The sequence below is a fragment of the Salvelinus fontinalis genome, chromosome 39 (genome assembly GCF_029448725.1).
Source record: "Salvelinus fontinalis isolate EN_2023a chromosome 39, ASM2944872v1, whole genome shotgun sequence".
Lineage (NCBI taxonomy): Eukaryota > Metazoa > Chordata > Actinopteri > Salmoniformes > Salmonidae > Salvelinus > Salvelinus fontinalis.
This window is the reverse complement of record NC_074703.1, coordinates 14,662,789-14,675,683: the sequence shown is the minus strand read 5'-3', so window position 1 is coordinate 14,675,683 and position 12,895 is coordinate 14,662,789. Positions and strand designations below refer to the sequence as shown.

The window sequence follows — 12,895 nt, the reverse complement described above, 5'->3', positions numbered from 1 at the left end:
TATAAACTGCTTATTATGAAGGCAATCTAGAAACGCATCTTTAAAGTACCTATTAGGAAACCTTTGATAAAGCTCACAAATAAAAATTTGGGTAACACTTTACAACCACTCCCGATGTTCTTATTAGGCCTATACTTTGTAGATGTTCCTGCACAATAGCCAGGGCCGGATTACAAACAGGTATGCAGGGTCAAGCTCAGGGCACGCGCCCCAACCCATGGCAAAACGTTTAGAATTGCAGGAAATTAGCTTTAAAACTGCAACATGTTCTCTTAGCCTCATGACAAAATATGTAGAGTAGAATTATAAAACTGCACATTTTTCTTTCTGCACCATGGCAAAATGTGTTGAAATACAGGAAGTTAGCTGAGCATGTTGTTGTTGCTTAAATGTACCAAATCAATTATTAGTAGGCTAAGAACTGATGGAAAAACGTATAAAAATGATTGTGAATTTCTATGGACATAGTTGCAACTTGCAGAAGTTGGTCTCAAATCTCACCTATTATCTCATTCTTAAAATCGACAAAATCAACAAGAAGTGCATGCATGTTCTCTTGTGCAAACACTCACTACTAATATGAAGGGAATCTTGCCAAGATTGACTAACCTTGAGAACAGCACTACCCCTGAATCAACTTCCCACATCCAGTTCGTATTCCTTGAGATTACTGCATTTCCATTGAAGTGGCCTCTGATGACGCTGTAGCCACTATCGCGTTTGAAGAAGTCACAAACACCTTAATAAATCTGCGGATGAGATCAAGGGCTCCCTCTTTCGCTTTGGCAGCACGCGTCTAAACTAGATTTAACCAAGAAAACACATCCAGGAGCCTAGTTTACCAACACTGTAGAGATGCGTCTTTTTCGGCCAACAAGATTAAGTATGACTTTTAAAAATGTCATTATCGCAAAAGTCAGACCAGAGAATGGTATTGCTTGTAAAGGTTACTGCACTTTCCTTGCCATTCCAAATACCAGGAGCGAGAGAAGGCTAACTTTGGGACCGTTACATTTCAATAATTCCTGGACAGCGACTGCACAGCGTGAGTTGAGAGTTCTCTCATCTTTGTCAACAACTAACAAGCAACAATGTAACAGAACATTAACAACAAATACCAACGCATACGACGAAGCTTTCAGAACAGCGAGGGATGACCCTGAACAGTTTTGGAGTGAAGCAGCACAGAATGTAACCTGGTTTGAGCCATGGAGCCGAACAATGGACAATGGGGACGCCATATTTCCAAAGTGGTAACAATTTACTGTATGTTGCTAAGTTTCAGTGCATCGATACCAATGAGGTGAACGCCAAATACGGGTTTGTTGCATAATGGTAAATACTAGTCATTTTACAACCGCTGGTGAACGACAAAGCAATGGTAAAAGCTACTGTTAACTACATGGGCATTATCATGCAAGTCGTTTCGGTGTAACGTCGAATTCGCTCAGTCAGTCACACTTGGGTCACAGAGTGTAAACCCAGTGGCGAGACTTCCGGGAACGCCTGCAAAGCAGACCAGTCCTGGGTTTGAGATGTCAATGAAAGAGGTGAAAAACTCTTCCTTAGTTGTTCATTTTTTCGAAATCTAAAGGCACAACGTAGATTTCAGCAAATGTCCTACCTAACTAGTTGAACAGATTACTACTCCCAACCTTGTGAAAGTGACAAACGTTTTCATTTTCGTCAAAAACATCTATATATTGAAGGACATGCTTTGAGACATGCGCAGTTCGGCGCGAGACAACCTTTAGACCCGATGACGTTATCTGAGCACTACCTCCACTTACCACTTTGGCGCTATAGAATTTATCCTACTACTTGAAAGCATTATATGTGTGGACGATACATTTATGTACACTGTACATACAGTAGTCTATGACTATCCAATTGTGAAATATAATGCAGTTGTGCTTAATTGTTACATATTTTGTAATGGTTGTCAGAATTAATTTTGTGCACCAAGGTCACATTAAACCATGTATAGCTGTCCAAAGTATTTGATGGCAGACCTCACAAGATGAACCTTAAATTCTGCATGGTAAAAATCCCATATGCTCTCTAGATTGACCTCAGTGTTGTAATAGTTTTAAAACCAAAGGCATATGGCTAGAGAGCGACTGTGCATGATGTCTCATCTTTCTGTGTGCGTGCATATTTAAAACAACAGGAATCCAGACACCATCTGCTTGTCTCAGCACCTCAGTACCTCAACAGAGCTCATAACGAGTTGAAAGTCCCATTTCATAAAGATCTGGGGTTGTACATAGATCCTGTTGCAGGAAAAACGGTCATTTTTGACTGTTCATCTTATCATACATATTCTCTAATTGCAGACTAAGCTACTGTGCTTACTGTTATCTTTATGTTATTTCATAACATTGACAGATCTATAGTGAAAGTATTACAGTAGTTATTTATTGGCTCTTAATGACAATATGCTACCTCTAATGTGGGGCTTTCTCTTTGTAAGGTTCGCCGGGGGGAAGTTGAATGTTTGCCACAATGCGGTGGATCGCCATGTCGAGAGCGGACGAGGAGATCAACCGGCCATCATTTATGACAGCCCAGTGACTGGAACTAAGCAGACCATCACTTTTAGAGAACTACAGGAACAGGTAAGGATCTCAACCACTTTTAAAGAACTACAGGAACAGGTAAGGATCTCAACCACTTTTAGAGAACTACAGGAACAGGTAAGGATCTCAACCACTTTTAGAGAACTACAGGAACAGGTAAGGATCTCAACCACTTTAGAGAACTACAGGAACAGGTAAGGATCTCAACCACTTTAGAGAACTACAGGAACAGGTAAGGATCTCAACCACTTTAGAGAACTACAGGAACAGGTAAGGATCTCAACCACTTTTAGAGAACTACAGGAACAGGTAAGGATCTCAACCACTTTTAGAGAACTACAGGAACAGGTAAGGATCTCAACCACTTTTAGAGAACTACAGGAACAGGTAAGGATCTCAACCACTTTTAGAGAACTACAGGAACAGGTAAGGATCTCAACCACTTTTAGAGAACTACAGGAACAGGTAAGGATCTCAACCACTTTAGAGAACTACAGGAACAGGTAAGGATCTCAACCACTTTAGAGAACTACAGGAACAGGTAAGGATCTCAACCACTTTAGAGAACTACAGGAACAGGTAAGGATCTCAACCACTTTTAGAGAACTACAGGAACAGGTAAGGATCTCAACCACTTTTAGAGAACTACAGGAACAGGTAAGGATCTCAACCACTTTTAGAGAACTACAGGAACAGGTAAGGATCTCAACCACTTTTAGAGAACTACAGGAACAGGTAAGGATCTCAACCACTTTTAGAGAACTACAGGAACAGGTAAGGATCTCAACCACTTTTAGAGAACTACGGGAACAGGTAAGGATCTCAACCACTTTAGAGAACTACAGGAACAGGTAAGGATCTCAACCACTTTAGAGAACTACAGGAACAGGTAAGGATCTCAACTACTTTTAGAGAACTACAGGAACAGGTAAGGATCTCAACCACTTTTAGAGAACTCCAGGAACAGGTAAGGATCTTAACAAACCTCTTCACACTGTAGATATTCATTTAGACTCGAGGACATCCCTCTAAATATACATTTTCACCCGTATGTTGTAACATAGCATAGCCTCCCCTAAGCAGCTTGAACCCTTTCCCCTCCTCTCTGCCCAGGTGTCCAGGCTGGCTGGGGTCCTGGTGAAACACGGGGTGTGGAAGGGCGACCTGGTGGTCATCTACATGCCCATGGTGCCCCAGGCCATGTTCACCATGCTAGCCTGTGCCAGGATCGGAGCCCCGCACAGCCTCATTTTTGGGGGATTCGCCTCCAAGGAGCTGTCTGTCCGCATCGACCATGCCAAGGTCAGCCGACCATCATCGCTTCACATTGTGTCTCTTTAGTTTGATATGCTGGATGACACGTCCCTTTGTTCTCTCAATTTATTTTGAAATGGACCATGCACTCAAATATATTTTGCTATTTGGTATTTTCTCCACTGTCAGATCTGTTTTAATGGTTAAATGTGAAATGTACATGCCACATTTATAGGACTGTTTATAGAAGAGTTGATGGCCCACTTTCACAGTCACAGAGACAGTAATATTGCAGTAGATAAAGGTCTCACTGAAGCCAAGTGAAGCACTTTGTTGGAGGGATTTCATCAAAGCGGCAGGCATATTAGCCAGTATGCGACTCTGACGCTGAATTGCATATACTGAAATCCTTTTAAGCTATTTAAGCCAGACCTTAAAGCCTTTTAAGTTCCAGGCCTATATGACATTCAGAGAGGAGCACCTCCACTATTGCTGAAGATTTCCTCCTCAAGCATTTGGGTAGAGTTGAGTTTTATATTGTATTAGAATGAAGAACATATTAGTGACACTCATTCTATGTTGAATGAGACAGTAATTTCAGATCCCTTATTAAATTTGATCAGTAACCCGAGGAAGGTATCATGGTGTGCAGATAGTAATTGAGAGGTCATATTGATAGTACATTACTTTCAGAATGTTCTTAAGTCCATTTCAGACTAATGCATTTGTTGAGCTGTGTTGTATCACATCTCTTAAGTCTTGTTTCTTTTAAGAGGCACCACTAACACACTGTGTGAATGCTGTGTCTTCCAGCCCAAGATGATAGTGACGGCCTCCTTTGGCATTGAGCCTGGCAGGAGAGTGGAGTACATCCCCCTGGTGGAGAAAGCCCTGGAGCTCAGCTCTCACAGGCCCTCCAAGGTCGTCATCTACAACCGGCCCGGCATGGTGAGGTCCATAGAGATAGAATACTGTAGTATGTTATTCTGTAGTAAGGCCTAACTCACTAGCTTCAACTTTCTCAGAGAGATGCCTGTCATGTCCCAAAGACAATAACTCTGCTGACATGCAATAGTTTTACATTATCCTCTCTATTTCTTACCTAATGCTATTACTTCCTGAATGGACCACGAATCCGGTTCCAGTGTATATATAAATCCGATTATTTCAGCCCTGAGCTTGTATGGAGTTATGGATGGTTCGACAGATCTGTCGGACCTAAACGGCCTGTTGAAAGAAAGGTGGGAGAGCGAAACGGTGCGCATGAGGGACTGAAACACGCAACACACTCAACGCTGAGATGTGCCCCTAGGCTGTGGTGGGAAGCCTGGCACAGGGTCAGAGTGAAACCAGGCAGAACCGGTAGAATAAAAGACAGTCAATTTCCCCCAAAACAGCCTGCAGCCACTTCCAGTAATGTGTTGGCACTCCAGGAAACTGAAATGAGTTTCCTCTCAACCCGTTCATAAAAACAGCCAAATCTGTGCTCAGGGAAATCATTCTAAAAATGCTTTGCAAAGTATTGTAATCACTCTGCTCAGGCAATCTTTCACACCTATTTTATTAGTACCATCTATGTTTGGAATGTATCACAATGTCTGGGGCTTTGCACTCTGATTGCTGCTGTGTTACCTTTATGCTCAGTTACCCTAGTGGCTATTTTTGATTATGCAACACAGGGAGGATACTTTTAAGGTGATATGTTGTTTGTTGTCATGGAAACTGTCTGAGCAAATCACTGATCCTCCCCTGTTGGAGAATATGTGATGCCCCCCCCCCCCCCCCCCCCTTTAAAATGATTGAATGTGTGTCTCTTGAATATGTCATGGAAATAAATGCATCCCTCCTGGTTGATTGTCTGCAACAGGAGAAGGTGTCCATGCACCCTGACCTCAGTCTGGACTGGGAGGAGGAGATGTCCACTGCACGTCCTCATGACTGTGTGTCTCTCCCTGCCAGCCATCCTCTATACGTCCTCTACACGTCTGGGACCACCGGAACTCCTAAGGTACAGCTCTCTGACTAGACACAACACGTTCATTACAGGAAGGGGTGTAAAGTCCCACTGGGAACAGACATCCGTTCAACGTCTAAGTTTGATTTACATTTGGTTGAGTTGTCAACGTGAAATCAACAAAAAATGTCACCATTTCATTGGATTTATGTTATAAGTTGGGTGAATAGGCAGAAGAAACTCGCTTACGATGATTACATTTTTCCAATCCATTTTCCATGTTGATTCAACGTCATCACATTGCATTTTTTGGTTGAAATGACATGGAAACAACGTTGATTCAACAGTTTTTGCCCAGTGGGGTCTGACAGCTTTTATCATAAGGAAGCCAGTCAATTTCACAGTTTAATGGAAGAGATGAGTATCATATACAGCAGTAGACTTTCCATGGCTCTGCAAATGTGATTCAAGTTCTTTCTAAACTTTACCACCATGAGATAGATGAGACAATGTTTAAACCAGAACCGGTAGTACTAAAGATGAGGTGAACCATGCAGGAGGTTGAAAAATTGCCCGGAGGTGTCTCTAAATTGGAAAAACACAGCTCCAGATAGCTCCCTTTGTCTTTGGCGCCCAGGTAATATGAAATATCCACCCGCTTGCCTGCTGATCTCAGACTCGTAGTCACCAGTGAGATCTATGGAGGAAACGGCTGAACTCCTACAGGTTATGTTACCATACATCGTAAAGATGGCCTCACGAAATAGTTGAATTGAAAAAGAAAGATTTATACAAGGGTTTGATGTAAAATAAAAAAATAAAAATGAACCTGTTGAGAGCTTGTTGCATTCGTCTTGCATCAACATTCGCCTCTTTTCTATATCTTCCCCTCAGGGCGTTGTCAGGGATACTGCTGGGTACGCTGTGATGTTGACGTGGACCATGGCAAACATTTATGGCCTCAAGCCTGGTGAAGTAAGTCCATGTGAAACATCTCCAGTGTTCTTTATCATTGTATTACAGAACAGACACCATATGCATGCACAAACATAGTACAGTATGGATTCTCTCGTCTTTCTCTGCCTACTCTCTACTAGGTATGGTGGGCAGCGTCTGACCTGGGCTGGGTAGTGGGCCACTCCTACATCTGCTACGCCCCTCTACTCCACGGCAACACCACCATCTTATACGAGGTATGTACCGTAGCCTACATAGGCCTATTATAATGACCTGTGAACGGGTCACTATTGGTCAATTGACTCCAGAAAAACAAACTCAACTTTCTCAAGGACTTGTCCCTTTCACTCAGTGATTCCAAATCTTTTGCAGATTACTCTATATAATGATAATGAGCACAAGAAAAATGGACTCCTAATGACGTATGATTATATGTGGTTTCAGACAACCGGCCTCTTGATATTCATGCACATGATCATCGTTGCAAATTTACCCCAGCCTCATTAAACCAATATTCACTGGCCGAAAAGGCCCAGTTAGGTTGAATTGAGGAAGTTATTTGTATGAAGAGCTGCTGGTGATTCTGCTGTGCTTGGGCCCTGGGAAATGACCCCAGGGGTTGGGAGAGAGGGGTGGGGAGGTAGGACTGCTCATGGAGGCTATCCGCCTCATTAGCCTTTTGGTCTCTGTGGCTGCTGGAGGATTGGAGGTGGGTGTTGAAATCATCAGCCTGGCTTTAAGCAGAGGCTGTTGTCTGTGGCTTCGTTTGCCTTGTGGAATGCACTGCTCCTGTCTACCCTGCTCCACACAAGACCTTCTGTCTTCTCACTGATCAATACACAGTCATAGATATTCACACTGGGAGGAAATTAAGTCCCTCGAGTCTGTTGTTGTTGATTTCCCAGCTCATTTTAATCTGTCTCTCTCTCGCTCTCTCACGCCTCATCTCTCTCTCTCTCCTTACTGTACGAGAAATCTCGCCGACTGAACCTTTAGAGAATTAATATATTTTCCGCTCGCCCGTAGGCTCTTCATCATTGCGACTTTTGTTGGTGCACAATACTTTCCCAATTGAGTAATCTTGTTTCTATTGATCAGTTTCAGCCCATCTGTCTGGGCTCCAAATGTAATTTTGTCTCCATTTCAGCAGATATTCCCATGAATATTCATTCTGTTCGGCACAGTGGAAGCGTTAATGTTGTGGAACGTCAATAGTAACAAAACTTTATGGTCTTAGTACTGTTCTTCTGTTTGATAGGTGGCTGGCTGAGTCATTACTACCGCAAGCCTCTAAAAACAGCTTGCTCTGAATGTACCGCTACACTTCAATACCCAACTGGCGTGTTCATGTAGGCTTATGTCCTCAGGCTGTTTGGGTTTGTAACGGATCTCTCTCTCTCTATGCAGGGCAAGCCTGTTGGGACGCCGGATGCCGGGGCGTTCTTCCGCGTGCTGTCAGAGCATGGTTGTTCCTCCATGTTCACCGCGCCCACTGCCATCCGAGCCATCCGCCAGCAGGACACCCATTCCGCCATAGGGGCTCAGTACCCCCTCACCAGGTAACCTCACCACCCAATCCCCACATATTGGCATAACACTGCAGAGATGGACCATTCAACAACTGTCGTGGCTAGCTCTGTTTTGTACCTTTTCTGCCCACTTGAAGTAGGGCTACCCTTTAGTCCTATCAACGTCCAGGGACTGGGTACCTTACATTCATATCCAGTGTTGTCCCCCACTGGCGGAAGGTTTTGGCGCTGCCTGCCCACTCTCTTGTTAGTCTCTGTCCATCTGCTGGAGCAGTTTCCTGCCAGGCCCAGGCTCATCACTCACAACCTGTGTTCCCACTTACGCCTGATTGAGGTTTAATCAGGATGGATAAAACACCTGCAGGTCATTCATTCCTATTACGTAATACTGTGCTGCTGCCACGCTGCTAAACACACAGGGAATCACTGAGTGCTGTAGAGAGCCCCAGGCAATGCCATCTTTGATGGTGCCTGGTTCAAGGGACTGAAGTGATTGTTATCCCCATGGGAAATGTCATCATTTATATTGGTAATTAATCTGTTGAAAATACCGTTTTGGTTCCTTGATATTTCGAAACAGTATTAGTTGATCAGGTATAATCTGAAAATACAGGGTAAGTGGTGGTAACTTTTTTGATTTTTCTCCACACCTGTTGCACAAAGTCATAAAGCAGGGGTTTTCATCTTGGGTCATAGTTTGCCATTTAATAATCTGCATGTGGAGAATTTGAAGGTATTTTGTGTGCTGTTTCTGAACAGTGTTTTGCCTCGACTGCTCCAGGCAGTCCTGAGACACAAATCCCAAAGGTATTGAATTCATTGTTTTCTCTGGACTATAACATGACATTCTTTCTGCTAGTTGTTATGATGGACTATGCTTCAGTTGTTGGTTTAGTCATGTGCCATGCAGCATCTTTCCATGACTGTCTTTCTCCCAGAGGGAGCAGGTTAGTGAAAGACTACAGCAATTCACTGAGAGAGAATTGATGCACAAACACAACAACCGCAATGTATGATGTTTCCAGAATCCAGACAGACTCAGACAGTAGTCGAATATCCGGTTGACCTTTGTTTCCTTGCCTGGAGACAAAACAGACAACCATCAAATGTATTCTTCTCCCTCCTCTACTACCAAACAAGTAGCAGCGTTATTAACGGTCAAGAAGCAGACACTAGACGTGTAGCAGACACTAGCTGTTTTACAGCTCAGGAAATTGGATGTTCTCAGTGAATGTAAAAATAACGCAATCCAGTAAAGTTGAATACAATAGCAATTCATGTCAATTAAAACGTCAACTCTATTTCCCCTCTTTCTCATTAATTGATTATAAACTAGTAATTTGAAAGGTAAGCGTTTTGAGAACACTTCATTAAGCATTAAGACACTAAAACGCCTTCGTTCACGTGTGGATGGTTGCTCCTATGAACGGGTTGTTGCTGGTATCTCCTCAGTGTATGGCAACGTTATCGGTAGTAATATGATGTGGGTGGATAGCATATGAAATATTCATCACGCTCTCTCTGATAAGCTCACTGCAGTAGCCTCTTCTCAGCTCCTAGCTCAGTTACACCACATGCGTAGCTAATTGCACTGATTCCTGTGCTAAAATATACCACAGAGCCCATAACAACTATTGCCGCCCGTGACAGAGCCTGGGGAGAAGCCACTGCCATGGACCAGAGCTAAGAGGGTCTCCGGGTACAGAGGGTCAGTGAGGCAGAGTGAATGCTTCAAACGTAGGCTTTATTACATCACTTACCAACAGAAATGAGGCTTTATTACATCACTTACCAACAGAAATGAGGTTTTATTACATCACTTACCAACAGAAATCAGGCTTTATTACATCACTTACCAACAGAAATGAGGCTTTATTACATCACTTACCAACAGAAATGAGGTTTTATTACATCACTTACCAACAGAAATGAGGTTTTATTACATCACTTACCAACAGAAATGAGGTTTTATTACATCACTTACCAACAGAAATCAGGCTTTATTACATCACTTACCAACAGAAATGAGGCTTTATTACATCACTTACCAACAGAAATGAGGTTTTATTACATCACTTACCAACAGAAATGAGGTTTTATTACATCACTTACCAACAGAAATCAGGCTTTATTACATCACTTACCAACAGCAATCAGGCTTTATTACATCACTTACCAACAGCAATCAGGCTTTATTACATCACTTACCAACAGAAATCAGGCTTTATTACATCACTTACCAACAGCAATCAGGCTTTATTACATCACTTACCAACAGAAATGAGGTTTTATTACATCACTTACCAACAGAAATGAGGCTTTATTACATCACTTACCAACAGAAATTAGGTTTTATTACATCACTTACCAACAGAAATCAGGCTTTATTACATCACTTACCAACAGAAATGCTTACAAATAAAACACTTAAAGTATAACTTCAAATAACAAAGCCTCTCAGTTTAAGATTACCTTTCAGCCCCAAACTGTCTGCTGCTACTGTATCTACAGTCCTCTCCCTCCAGTGTGAGCAGCAGCAGCCTAATCACCTGTTGGGGCTGATTGTCCAGCCAATCACACACGTGACTTATTATCCATTAGCCTCCCAACAGAGAAAGTACTGGAAAGGCACTGGAAGGATAGATAGGTTGTGACCGGCCTCACACGCCAGTACAGTAGGTAGCAGTGTATGCACCTGTCAGTTGGTTGCGTTTCGCAAACCTTTTTTAAAGAAGGCGGCGGCGGCGCTGGAAGGGCACGGTAAGAGGGCTTGCCTCCTCCAGTGCCACAAAGTCATTATAGATGCACTTTCCTGTGTGCTGATTTTCAGAAAATCTTATTTGCCTGTGTAGCACTTTCCAAGTGTTGAAAGGTACAGACATGCCAAAACCACAAAATTGCCATTTTCAGCCCAGTATTTCGTTCTCGCTGGGTACTTCACGATGACTATTGTTATTACGACACATGAGTTGCTTCCGTGGAATGGCTCTGCACTGTAATGGCCTTGGAGCATTATCAGCGAGCTTGAGCAATTTCACTCATCACCCCAGATGTCAGACAAGTAATAGAAAAGCGGGTTTGGAGCTCTCTGGAGTAGGAGTCGCGTCTAACTTTACCGTTCAACCCACACAGAGAAACAATCACAGCACAATGGAGCAAGCACCATTTCATAGCTCTTATTAACATAGCCCGGAGCACTAACTCAATGCTCACAGGCAGAGCAGACTCTTACTTATTGGGTGACAAAGTTCATGATTTCAGTCAATAACATTTTCCAGCTTGTAGCAACCAGGAAGCTTGGCTTGTGACTGACTCTGCCTGTTTGCTTAACATTTGCAGGATTTATATCATGCATTATCTGGGATGTCATGTGCCATCTTTCAAGGAATATATGTGTCATTGAAATACCTTCTCATTGCAAGGTGACACGTACAAGGTGCACATACACAGACACACACAAGCGCACACACAAGCGCACACACAAGCGCACACACAAGCACATGCACACTAAATGCAATTATGGGGGTGAATGTTTCCTCTCTTGTTGTTAATGAGACACAAACTTCCCCAGTGGGACTATGTTAGGTATAGTACTGTGGGACTATGTTAGGTATAGTACTGTGGGACTATGTTAGGTATAGTACTGTGGGACTATGTTAGGTATAGTACTGTGGGACTATGTTAGGTATAGTACTGTGGGGCTATGTTAGGTATAGTACTGTGGGACTATGTTAGGTATAGTACTGTGGGACTATGTTAGGTATAGTACTGTGGGACTATTGTTGCCTGTCCAAGGCTGAATCTGAGCCTCTGAAGATATGGAGAATTACATGAATTTCATGAATTACACACAGATCCAACCATCCATGGCTGCCTGTCTCTCCCCTCCTCCATCCATGGCTGCCTGTCTCTCCCCTCCTCCATCCATGGCTGCCTGTCTCTCCCCTCCTCCATCCATGGCTGCCTGTCTCTCCCCTCCTCCCAACATCTGTAGTCAGATTGTTCCAGAGTAGGGGCAGGGAACAGAGTGCAAGGTGTCACGGGTGAGATTTACATTTAAATGGCGTGCTGTGTAGAATACGGAGCAAAGAGCAGCAGAGTGATTCTCTGGATGTTCTGTAGAGTTCTGTGACCCTGCTTCTTCTACCCATTCTCATTCAGATTGCACCAAGACCCTCACCCTAACCCAGATAACAGACCAATCAGAGGAGGATGGTGGAAGGAGCTATAGGAGGACAGGCTCATTGTAATGACTGGAAGAGAATATACAGTATGGAACGGTTTCCATATGTTTGATGCCGTCCTATTGATTCCATTCCAGCCATTACAATGAGCCCATCCTCCTATAGCTCCTCCCACAAGCCTCCTCTGAGGCCTATTCGAATTAGAATTCCTCGAGTTGTTATGTGTGGCAGGAGGCCATGGAAACTGTATGGCCTCAGACGTTTTGACAGCAAGTCTTCTCTGCTTTATCAGACCGTGTCAAGGTCCCTGAGTGAAGATTAGCATGGCTGTATCTGTATAACCACAGCTAGAGGGGGATTTTTACTCAGATCAACAGGAACAATATGTGCTGTTTTGTGTACACGTTTTTATGCAAGTTTGTCTGAGACTCGTAAGGC

General features: G+C 43.2%; 1 protein-coding gene across 3 annotated transcripts in view; it reads left to right on the top strand.

The window, feature by feature from the left end:
* The first annotated feature begins 616 nt into the window (after positions 1-616).
* The window catches only part of acss3 (acyl-CoA synthetase short chain family member 3), a 52,362-nt gene continuing 40,083 nt past the window's right edge, over positions 617-12,895 (top strand). Inside the window, exons 1-8 of one of the 3 annotated variants that reach the window (XM_055905117.1) lie at positions 617-1,253; positions 2,474-2,618; positions 3,693-3,881; positions 4,647-4,781; positions 5,701-5,841; positions 6,682-6,762; positions 6,885-6,980; positions 8,152-8,303. In XM_055905117.1, coding sequence (XP_055761092.1) covers positions 856-1,253; positions 2,474-2,618; positions 3,693-3,881; positions 4,647-4,781; positions 5,701-5,841; positions 6,682-6,762; positions 6,885-6,980; positions 8,152-8,303 — 1,337 coding nt within the window. In that variant the 5' untranslated portion in view covers positions 617-855. Of the gene's footprint in view, positions 1,267-2,473; positions 2,619-3,489; positions 3,508-3,692; positions 3,882-4,646; positions 4,782-5,700; positions 5,842-6,681; positions 6,763-6,884; positions 6,981-8,151; positions 8,304-12,895 lie in introns of those variants that run through there. The other 2 variants (XM_055905118.1, XM_055905119.1) reach the window with 2 other exon arrangements.